Here is a 12,120-nt window from a genome sequence, read left to right as displayed (position 1 = left end):
TTGAGAGGGTTCAGAGCAGAGGCACGAGAATGTTTAAAGGACTGAAAAATATGTCTTATAACTGAAGCTAGAGAAATTCAGATTGGAAATAAGGCATAAATAGTTAACAGTGAGTGTAATTAACCATTGGAATAATTTACCAAGGGTTGTGGTGATTCTCTATCACTGCCAAATTTAAAATCAAGATTGGATGATTTTCTAAAAGATACGCTCTAGTTCAAAGAGTAGTTACTTCAGAGAAGTTCTCCGGTTTACATTATACAGGAGATCAGGCTAGATGATGCCAGTGGTCCCTTCTGGCCTTGGAATCTATGAATCTATAAATTCCTACTAGGGTTGGCTTTTCTCACCATTATTTGGGTTTCCTTGGTGGGTTTAGGGTTTGTTTGTTTTTTACATTCCAAGGGGGTCCTGATCACACTCTGCCATTAGCATTCAGCCCTTTGAGAGGTTTCCACCACAAGAGAGCATCTATTCCGGTGGTTCTTCCTTCAAGCAGCCTGTCAAAGGTCTCTAGATCACTAGATTAAGATAAGATTCAGTAATCTGAGGACTGGTGGCTTGGCATTTTTGTTGCAGCAAATTTTGTGACATAGGTCATGGGGCTACGGAGAAGCAACACAGGCATCAAAACAGCATAGCGCCACTGCGGGGAGCCTGGGTAGTTGGCTATCCCATGCACAGGTTGTATGCCATGTAGCACAGAATCAAGTCTCACTTATTGTGGAAAGGGGACACCCTAAGTAGGATACCTGGTAGGTTCTGGGGAACAAAACACATGGGGCTGGCAAGAGAACTAACTATTCCATCAGTTATTTCCCATGTCCCTTTTCTGGTCTATCCCAATAATTTAAGTTAAACTGGGTATTATCAATAAAAATGGCTGTGTCCTTTGCATCATAGACCAGTGTTGTGCATTCACTCTGAATAGGAGTCTGGGGATAAATTACACCAAGTACATTGCATTTACTGTTCTGAATTATCGACCACCACCCCCACCCCACCTCCTCACCCCCCACATGCAAAGTAGCTCCATTTGCTTGGGTGACCCTAGTCGTGAAGAATGCAGTCAGCACCTTCTCTGGAAAGGGGCTCTGGAAACCCTTTTTCCCCTGCTGTGTTGAGCAATGTCTTATCCCATCTAAGATATACCAAATCTGGTGCAAACGCTGACAAGCTGAAAACTCATTATCTGCAAGCATTTGAGCATAATGTTCAGCAAGCATTCATGTGAGTAAAACATGATCGTCCAAACATCCATGGAAAGTGAATGGAAAAGGGAACTGAGCACAGCCATGGCCAATTCATGTTTCAATTCAACCAAATATTTGTGGAAAGCTTTTTTTCCTGTATTTGCCCAGCTCTACTTAATGAAACATGCTTGAGTACCTAAAACATAGAGGATTCTTGCAGTCCGTTAGATGAACTTGCAATAAGAAGAATGAACTGGATTGCTTAGTGCCAAAATCAGGTTGATCACTTATTGCCCCAAACGAGACAATGAAAGAATCCTTCCGGAGGGGTAGATGAAAGAGTGAGATAGAGGTTCATAATCATCATGGGTGTAGCTGGGTGTGAGGGGCATGGACAGGGCAAACAAACATGCTTTTGTGGAGGAGTAACCAGGAGCAGAAGCCAGGCTCACCCTGAGCTGCCAAACAGCATCAGAAACAGACATCAGCATGCAGTTACCTGAGCTTTCTTCACCTTAATGATCCAGGTGGGAGGCACAATGACAGCAGCATGAGCCCCCAGGGAACACGGCTCCTCGATGTGATGTAACATGAAGCAGGTGACTTTGTTGTGAAACTAGCGAAGGGAGAGCAGAGCCATCAGTGAGGTGGACAGAGTGCAAAAAAAGGAGAAAGAGGGAGAGAGAAAGGCATGGTAGGGACAGAAGAAACAGGGAGAGATGTGTGAGGCACTGAGGAATATACCCAGCTCAACTTCTTTTCCCAGTCCTCTGGACCAAGAGAGTCTTAGGAACATTAACCAAAAAATCCCACCTCCCCATTTTCTCATCCTTTGTCAAACGTGTCCCCTACCCCCAAAAGACACCCCTGCTTACATACACATAACAGTAGTAAGACCAAATTCTAAACAGGCAATATTATACAAAATGGGAATCCCTTTTTCTCTGAACCAGTAGCAGCAATGGAGTGCTTGAGAGCGAACCCTCTTGTTACCCCAGGAGTGGTCTTGTTATACTCCAAAAGGAAGGAGCTACATTCAGCTCTCCTCTACCAGAAGAACAGACTACCCAGGTGTAGCATCCTTGGGGAAAAGAAATAGAAAGGGTACAAATAAGGAGATTCTAGGGGGCTCTTTCCTCCCTAATAAATGAGCACATAAAACGACCAGGATAAATGAAGTCAAACATGATGTTCCTGTGTGGGCAAAACTACCCCCAGCATTTACACAGCCCCACCTCCCAACCTCCGTTCTAGCCACTTACCGCCTGCTTGCACCAGGAACAACTGATGGCCACAATCTCTTTACTGTGGAAGGAGAATTTTTGCTGAAATCCCTGGGATGGCAGGAAGAGATAGGAGAGGAAGGGTTAAGCTGCTTTCCATCACATCCACATACTTCCCATCACATGAGAAAGTTTAGCACCTTTAACTTTTGTCACATGACTGAGCTAGATCAGTTCAGGGCGGTCATATACAGTCTTTCACATCTCTTGGCTGTCCTATGAATGGACTAAGGTCCCTGGGGGCTCTGAACTGTTGCACATTACTGCAATCAACAGAATATCATGACATACACAGTTCATAAACACCCAACAGGTTAAATCCACCATTGTTATTTAGCTCCCTACTATTATGGAGTGCCATAGTTAAGGTTGTTACTGAGTTTCCATTATAAAACCAATTTTGGCCTCCACGATAAAATCTATAACAAACATCTTATCAACCTCAAAGTTAGAAGATTCTACCTGGGGACAGATAACATTTTATGGAAAATTTGAAGTGACTCCTTTCATTTAATATATGTAATATTAAATTATAATACCCTAAAAACAGAGGTGTTGGACACACGTCCCAAATTAGTCGTCTTCCCTCCCCCATCCCCCACAACTTTGTAGCAAAAAAAAAAAAAAAAGAATTAGTAAAAAGAGAAAAACTATTTTCATAGATTTGAATAGAACTGTGTGAAATTTAGAATTTCTATCCTGCAGGAAATACCAACATTTCAACATTTGTATTGTCTCATATCTGGATTTAAAATTACAATTTCAATTTTTGTTAAGAGAACGTAAATTTCAAAACCTTTAAATTTAGATATTTTCGATCAAAGCATTTCAGCATTCCCAAAATCAAAATGTTTCATTTCAGTTTGTTGAAATGACCCAAAACGCTTTGCTTTGAGTCATTTCAACTTTAAATTGAATTTTTCGATTGTGGCACATTGTCTTGTGGGAGTTGTAGTTCATGAGGCTGATGCCCCCACTCTTCCTTATGGGCCAGGCTCTCTGGCTAGACAACCTCTCCCTTGATGCACCCAGAATCATGTGACTCCCATGATATATCACACAGAGTCTGGGAAGAGGAAAATCCACATGGAGTATGGGAAATGTAATCCTCCAATAGTATGGGAACAAGGGCCTCAACTATGACTACCATCAGCAATGTGCTGATAGGGAAATGCAGCTTAATATTTATAGGGTGACCAGATGTCCTGATTTTATAGGGACAGTCCCGATATTTGGGGCTTTGTCTTATATAGCCGTCTTTTACCCCCAACCCCCGTCCCGATTTTTCACACTTGGTGTCTGGTCACCCTATACTGAACTGATTCAAAAAATGTTTCAGATCATCTCCACAAAACACAATAGTCCAATTTGAGTCAAATCAAGTCAAAACAAAATATTTTGTTCAAATTTTTCCATCGGAAAATCAATTTTTTTTTTCACAAAACTGAGATTTTGCCATGGAAAATTTCAATTTAGCAGAAACTGCATTTTTTCATCTGAAAATCATTCCAATGGAAAATTCCCAACCAGCTCTATGCTTTAAGGCCAGAAGGGACCATTAAATCATCAAATATGATAGCATGTATAATATAAGCTGTGAAACTTCACCGAGCTACCCCTGTATTGAGCTCCATAACTTCTGATTGACTAAAGTATATATTTTCCAGAAAGGCATCAAGTGTCAATTTGAAGAATTCAAGAGATGGAGAATCCATCATTTCCCTTCATCATTTGTTCCAATAGTTAACCACATTCATTGTTAAAAAAAATTGAGTTTTATTCCTAATTTGAATTTGTCTGACTTTAACTTCTTGCCTCCCTTGGCTCTTGTTATGCCTTTCTTTGATAGGTTAAAGAGTCTTTTACTATCTGGTATCTTCTCCCCATGAGGGTCAATGACTTATCCACTGTAATCACGTCACCTCTCAATCTTCTTTTTGATAAACTAAGCAGATAAGCTAAGCTTTACTTGAATCCCCTAGCTGACATCCAGTGTCCAGGTCCAAAATGGAGTTGTTTGAATAGTTATTAAAATTTGATTTAGTAACAGTGCCAGGGAACATCTGCTCCCCTGCTTCAGTAATCAGCATGCCTTTTATCATAGCTTCTGTGGGGGGAAGGAGGAGGGCAGGCAGGTGCAGACGAGCAGGCAGATATTATTGGTCAGTGCCATGAAGAAAGAGAATTAAAACAATAAACAAAAATAATCCAAACTGGATTATCCAAATTTGGGCCCTTCACTTATCCAAGTGAAGGGCCCAAACGTATCTAGTTTGTCCCCGCAAGATGTGGTTTAGGAGACCACAATCAGCACTCTGAAGAATGGAATTCTCTCTCTGCCTGGCCAATGTGAGAAGGTGCATGTTGCAGCTGTCTGTCCAATACTTAGCTTAGGCTGTACAATATGTCCCATGCCAGAGCCCCTGGATCAAATTCAGTCTCCTGAGGCATCACACCTTGGGACCTCCACACCTATACCTGTTTTGTTTTGTTTTTTTCATTTTTAGTCCCCTACAATCTGTTGATTTCAGGGCTTAGGGGCCCCTCTCTCAACTGAAGGGGCAGGCTTTTCACTGTGCTGGTGGGCTTCACCCACCAATCCTGTCTATGAAATAGGCCCATTGACTTCACAAGCACAAATAGCCAGACTGCCTCCTGATTGGGCAAACCTAGTACATCATTTTATGTGGGCCCAAAAATCCAGTCTCAGATCTATAGTATGTCTGACAGGAGTGACTGAGGACTGAGGACAGTTAGAGACTGAGGACTGACACTGGGCAGATTGATTGCTAACTAAGGGCTTGTCTACACTTAAAACTCTACAGCGATACAGTTACAGCGTTGCAGCTGTGCCACCGTAGCACTTCAGTGTAGATGCTACGGTTCTGACATTGGCATATGTAATCCACATCCCTGAGAGGCAGTAACTATTTGGACAGAAGAATTCTTACATTGACATAACGCTGTCTACACTGGGGGTTAGGTCATCTTAACTACACCACTCAGGGATGTGGATTTTTCACACTCCAGAATGATGTAGTTAAGCTGATTTAATTTTCTAGTGTAGACCAGGCCTGAGTTTCTCATAAATCTAATTCCTCCCTCCTTTGAAAAAAATATTTTGGTTCCTGGTGGATAGAAACAGTTTTTTCCAACTGGGTGGAAATACTTGTCTCCCAAACATGCAACTAAGAAAAAACAAAATCTGGTACATTTTGTTCCAAGGGCCGTAAGTGGTATTTTTTTAAATTGAACAGCTTGCTTTGTTTCTGGGTGAATCTTTTTTTTTTTTTCATTTATTCTGTAGGCTATTTGATTTCTTATAGAGTTAATAGTGAAAATGACCCAGCAATAAAAATATAATAATGATTACTTAGAAGTAAAATAGCACTATTCTTCCTCAAATTGCTTTACAAATATAAGCTAATCTCTCCTCCTGTCAGGTACGTTAGTAAATATTAAGAACCTGAATTTATATATAGGGAAATTGATGCAGTAAAGTGATTTATCCAAGGCCACAGTGGGAGTTGGTGAAAACAGTGGGATTAAAATATTGGAGTTTCCCACTCAAGTTTCCACTCAAGATCAGCTTGCTGGCCATTGCCCCCGGCTTCTTCCTGCCTCCCCTCTGAGTAACATAGAAAACTAGAGTTCACTTTTTCTTTGCTGTTCTTGGGTTGGTTTGCCTCCATTCGCTCCTGAAAGAGGTAGAATTATCCCACAAGAAATACATTGTGTGGTTTGAGAAACACAGGTATGGAGCACTAACTCCATATTTGAAATGGGGTTGTTCCATTAATGCCTGATTCATCCCTTTCAGGTGTAGCATGTAAAACTATATGTTGTGAGTTCTTCTTGTGAAAATAAATCACATCGGTGCAGGCTGGAGGAAATATATTTGGAGGAAGAGAGCTCCTGGATCCCCAGATTGCATTGGGATCACAACCTGTCCAAATAATTGGAGTCAAAGTCATATTAGCAGCTTCCCATATATAAAGGAGCTATAGACCATCAGTTAATCACCTCTGATTTCTGTTCTCCAATTGATCTATAGAGTGCAGAGCTTGCACTTGACATAAGCAGACTAAGCAATTACTTCAGGCCCCAAGCAACTGAAGGGAGCCCCCTATTAGTATGTGTTGCGGGGCGGGGGGCATATTCCTGCTTAGGGCTCCCAGTGGGCCAGCACTGGCACTGATAGGGTGGGTTCCTTCATAAGAAACCTCAGGAAAAATCTCACGATACACTATCCTGTATCAGACCATCGGTCCATATAATCCAGAAACCTATCCCTCTACCCCACCTCCCAGCAGTGGCCAATGATGCTTCAGAAAGAAGTAAGGCAAAAAAATAAACTAACACACTAAGCAAATGATGTATGGGGAAATTCATTCCTGATCACAGGCTTATGACAAGAAATATGAGATGCGATTGCCCCTAAATCTTTATCTTGCATAACAGTAAGTATTATTAATGTTCATTACAATATTTTCACTATCTAATTCAAGCCATGGGATTTGACTGATGACCTCCTACAATAATGAGATCCACAGGATGATTAAGCACTTCATGAAAAATACATTATTTTATTGCTCTAAATGTACTTCCATTTCATTTCAATGACTGTCTCCTTTATCTTGCATGATAGGGGAAGTTAAAGGATGGTTTTAAAGGCAGAGGCACAAAAAGTATTAGAGCACAAAATAAGCAAATATTTGGTTATAGAGGAGGTCACTTTGCCATTAAAATACAAAGGCATTTTTCTTGTTTGTGTTTTCTTTTACCCTTCCTGGTTTCTGGACAGAGAGCTCTACCAGAACATATGCACTCAAACTTTAACTCTGTGTGTATTAAGGTGTTATTCTCTTTGCACTTCTACTGACCTCAACCTCAGGGGAGCCATGTCTTTTGTCAATTCCAGTCCGGACTGGTCATGTAGATACCATGAATATGTCAAGTGTTGGTTCTGGTACAATATGCACTGACTGTTCTACAAGCATAATGAATCCCTTTGACACCAGCACTGGAGATACAAAGCAATTCCCAGAATGGCAAAGGCACAGTAAAACATGGCTCCAATGTCATCATGTGTCATGTCAGCATAAGAATGCTGCATTAAGCCTCTCATGGCTGGTGCTTACATGCCATCTGCCATGAAGAGGATACTGCATCTTACTGCAGCTAGTACCTTAGCTCAGTATCCAGGGCCAGTTTGTTACATCTGATTTTCTGGTTCTGGCTAAAAAATACATACCACGGAGAACCTGACAAGACATGGGCTCTGCCCTTTGTCCACACAATAATTAACTGCTGAACCTGAGAAAAGAGAGATTTCAGAAGGAAGAGAAGAGAGAGACAGTAGCATAACCTAGTTCTGGAGAAAGGAAGTTATGATTACATGTAAATTAATTTCACCACCTCTTAGATGCTTGGAGGACTGGAAGATATGGGAGAAAAGGTCCTATAGGGAGCCAAGTTTTCTCTTATCTTTTCTATAGCCTTTGGAAATGGGTTTTCAGAGTCTGTACAGCAGAGGATTCATTGACAAATTCAGTCTAACACACTGAGAACAATTACGTGTCAGGGATGAAGGAATGTTGCTGGACTATAGTGCCCTAGGCATTTCACTTCTGGAGATCTGGGATCGGGTCACAAGTAAAATGAATTTGCTGTAACTATTTTGGTCCCCATTTGTGCACATCAGAAACCCACCATCCCATTTGGCATGATCATCATTCCCTGCTCAAGAGAGGGCTGGAATAGAATAATTAAATGGTTGGGAAGAGCTACCTGCTGAATTGAATCTATCAGTGTTTAGAAAATCCTGGCGTAATCATTATGATGTACATATACCACTTACCTTTCCACACTGCTTACACTTTCCTTCCTGCCTCCGCCTATGCACCCAGTGATGTCGGACAAAGTTCTGCAGGAAAGGGAAAAAATGAAAACATTAATAAATGACAGCATCCTATCTTTACAGAGCACCTTTCATTCCTGATCACTTTCCAGCCATATATATACACAAGAATCACTTCAGCCATGACTGAACTGCAGTTACTTTTGGAGCAAAACATGGCAGCCATTAAGCAGCAGTACTACCCAACAGTTTATATTGGAAAATGAAAACACCGTACACAACTGAAAGTGCAGGAGGAATCTAGGTAGACAGCATTCATTACCCAAATTGGAATCTGGACAGAAACCCACCCTGCTACTCTCATACAAAAAGAACAGAGTACAGTCCAGCAAAGACAATTATAATATCATCCCAGGGAGAAGAAGTGTCCTTAAAACACTATGTTTACCTATGGCATAGGGCCCACTTCTACTCCTCATTGAAGTCAATGGGAGGAGAAGTTCATCAATGAGTTCAGTGGGAGCTGGGTTTGGTCTTATAAGGCAAGAACATAGGTTGTCCTACAGGTCCACACAGGGGAACAAGGGGGTGTAAGGCGTTCCTTTACTCCCCGACATGGGCTACCCACACATGGATCACAGCACGGAGGGAAGGAGAGCAGTATCTGCAGGGCTGCTACCTCCCTTTCCATGCATGTTGCCTTGACTTTTTCCCCTCAATACACCAGCCAGCAGAGCTGAGCTAATGTGGAAGGGGATGTAATCTGCATCTGGTACAGACTAGTAGCAGTTTTCTTCCCCTTGGAGAAAGGGAAGAGCCAGAGACATGCTTGTAACTCTAAGATTATATCTACACTCAGGAACGGCGCCAGGGTTTTTGCTGCCCTAGGCGGCAGCACTCTTCCTCTGAGCATTCGGCGGCGGGGGTCCTTCCGCTCCGTGTCTTCGGGGGCAGGTCCCAGAGCGAGTGAAGGACCCAACGCAGAATTGCCGCCGAAGACCCGGAGCGAAAGGACCCTGCGCCACCAAATTTCCACCAAAGGCGGCAAAATGCCAACCCCCAATTCCTGTCGCCCTAGGCAACCACCTAGGGTCACCTAGTGGAAGCGCCGGCCCTGTCTACACTGCAAGTGAAGGGATGACTTTAGCCTGAGTAGGCATACCCATGCTAGCTCTAATGTAGTTAACAGGGGTAACAATAGTGGTGTAGATGGGCTAGCAACCAGTGTATGTACCCATGCTCCCCAGCAGGCTTGCACTTGGCTACATCTACACTTGGAAGGGTGTGACTCCCAGCTAGCAGAGACATATTTATGCTAGCTCTCCCCAAGTTAGCATTCTAAAAATTGTAGTGTAGCCACAATAGCATGGGCAGCAGCAAGTGGCAGCACAGTAACCATCTTGAGTGTGTACCCAAGGGGGTCCGGGAGGGTTTGTACTGAGGGCATACTCGCTCAGGGAGAGCCAGCGTACGTCTGTGCAAGCTGCAGATCGCACCCCTAGCACCAAGTGTAGATGTAGCCTCAGAGCAGGCTTGGAAGGTTTCAATTTTTATTGGTCAGTGTTGATAAACATGGATTGCACTGTACACACACAAACCGACGAAAAATACTTCCATCGATAGTAATCGACATAGGCAAAGAAATATGCTGCCTGAGATCTTATTGCAGTTTGATTTAAAGCTGTTCGTCGTTTCGCACATTTTGACACATGATGTCGACAATTTGTGCTTTAACAGTTATAAAGCTTTAACTTTTTGAATCTCGACATTCATTGTTATTAAATAATTACCGTCTGATGCCCCCATAATTTCCCCAACTATGAAAATTTAAATTGATAAAAATAAAAAATGCTGAAAATCCATGATTTTGTGCAACTGTGAACATTTAAGTACATAAAAATAAAAAGACACTTAAAAATAAACATCAATATTAAAGGTCAAAATAATTAAAAAAATAAAAATAAAATCCTGCCAACCCTTCCTAAGAGTCACCAGATCTGCTCCTGGGACAGCACAACTAGGCACTGTCCCTTGCTATGGATTAAGAATAAACTCTCAGTCTAGCCCATAATTTATACCGTACCCTCTACCCTACACTTTAAAATCTTTTCCTGAACTCTCAGACTTCCTTTTAACAACTAATACTATCTGGCTTATCAATGAAGCTGGGATATTACACAAGCAAAACAGCTCAACTTTTTTCCTTCCTTTTCTTTATTTAAAAAAAAATCTAAACATCTAGGAAATAAAATGTGAAAGCCTGACATGAAGACAGGAAATAAGTTTCAACAACTATAATGACTCTACTTTGCTGCACATGTGCTTTTTTCTGTGCCTGTTTATTCTTCTTAAATATATTCCTTAGGGTTTATGTCATTAAATACATGCTTAAATACTGTAAAACATGCAGCATCTGTAATGTGGCCAAATTCAGACTGCAGTTGGAATTAACTTTTGCATTTCTTGAGGTTTTGTCATTTTTAATTCTGTAAGCTAACAAGAGACTTGAAACACTGAAAACACTATTGGCAAAGTGAGGGGAAAGAGGGTGAAAGAAAGGAAAGAAATAATGGAGAGATGCAGCGATAGTAAAATCAGAAAGTCTGGTTGAAAGACAGGAAATAAGAAAGGAAGAATATGAAATATAAGTAAGAGCAGGGCTGGCTCCAGGCACCAGGGCAGAAACAGGTGCTTGGGGCAGCCACTGGAAAGGGGCGGCACGTCCGGGTCTTCGGCGGCAATTTGGCAGCAGGTCCCTCAGTCCCTCTTGGAGGGAAGGACTGGCCGCCGAATTGCCACCGAAGAATGAAGCAGCGCAGTAGAGCTGCCGCCGGAGTGCCGCCGATCACGGCTTTATCTTTTTTTTTCTTCTTTTTTTTTCGCCGCTTGGGGCAAAAAAGCTGGAGCCGGCCCTGAGTAAGAAAATATGAAAAAAAGGATGATTGGGGAGGAAAAAAAAAAAAGAGAGCGGATGAGGGAATATGGAAAGAAAATAAATTGATGTTGTTGATGTAACTAATGTGGCTATTTGTCTAGAATTCCTTTTATATTCATTGTGAAGAAGAGAATGTGTCCCAAAGGGGCCAGTTCTCTTTCTAAGGCTCCAGTGAGTCTAAAAGCACTGTTCCTACTCCACAAATCATAGATGGGAGCAATGGTTAGTCATAAATTACTTACTTCTCTTGGAGATCTGGAGCCCCCCTCTCGGAAAGTTGGTTTGCACCGGAAATTAATCTGCCATTAAAAGCAAAGCAAACAAATAGGAAAAAAAATCAATATTGTATAGGAATGTAAACAGAAATCAGAGGTGGCTGTAAATGTTGACAATGTGTATGGTAATATAATGAGTGAGAACTGTTCCCCTATATTGTATTAGACCAGCTCTGCAAAATCCCTTTTTCCAAAACATACTAGCTCAACTAAAAATCCAGTGCCCCAACAAAGAGATTCACCTTGATGTTAAAGAGCATGTGTCTGCGTGCACCTGCCCAAACAATCCACGTCTTGTCTCCCCATGTCTCTAAACAGTCTTTTCTTCACCATGTTGTGGCTGTCTGTTCAGCGTCTCTTCTTTCCTTGCCCTCCCTCTCTTAAAAGGCAGCACTGCATCAGTTTAACCTTGCTTTTCATGAGCAAGGTTACCTTTGCAACCAGAGGCTGGGCTTAAGCTGGGGGTTTTAAAGTCAATGGAAGCTGGGCATCAAACTCCTTCAGGGCTCTATGAAAATCCCAGGTTTATTCCTTTTTAAATAAAAAGAACGAGGAGTACTTGTGGCACCTTAGA

At 41.9% G+C, this 12,120-nt stretch overlaps 1 protein-coding gene across 2 annotated transcripts in view; it reads right to left on the bottom strand.

Annotated features, from left to right (window-relative positions):
• DGKI (diacylglycerol kinase iota) overlaps nt 1–12,120 on the bottom strand; it is a 247,631-nt gene that overhangs the window by 159,408 nt on the left and 76,103 nt on the right. For both annotated transcript variants that reach the window (XM_034779724.1, XM_034779732.1), the window contains 4 exons: nt 11,514–11,570; nt 8,337–8,402; nt 2,456–2,527; nt 1,693–1,809 (listed from right to left, as the gene is read on the bottom strand). In XM_034779724.1, coding sequence (XP_034635615.1) covers nt 1,693–1,809; nt 2,456–2,527; nt 8,337–8,402; nt 11,514–11,570 — 312 coding nt within the window. The remainder of the gene's footprint in view (nt 1–1,692; nt 1,810–2,455; nt 2,528–8,336; nt 8,403–11,513; nt 11,571–12,120) is intronic.

Source organism: Trachemys scripta, chromosome 1, assembly GCF_013100865.1.
Source record: "Trachemys scripta elegans isolate TJP31775 chromosome 1, CAS_Tse_1.0, whole genome shotgun sequence".
Taxonomy (NCBI): Eukaryota; Metazoa; Chordata; order Testudines; family Emydidae; genus Trachemys; species Trachemys scripta.
Note: the sequence above shows the minus strand (reverse complement) of the source record. Positions and strands in the feature narration are given on the sequence as shown.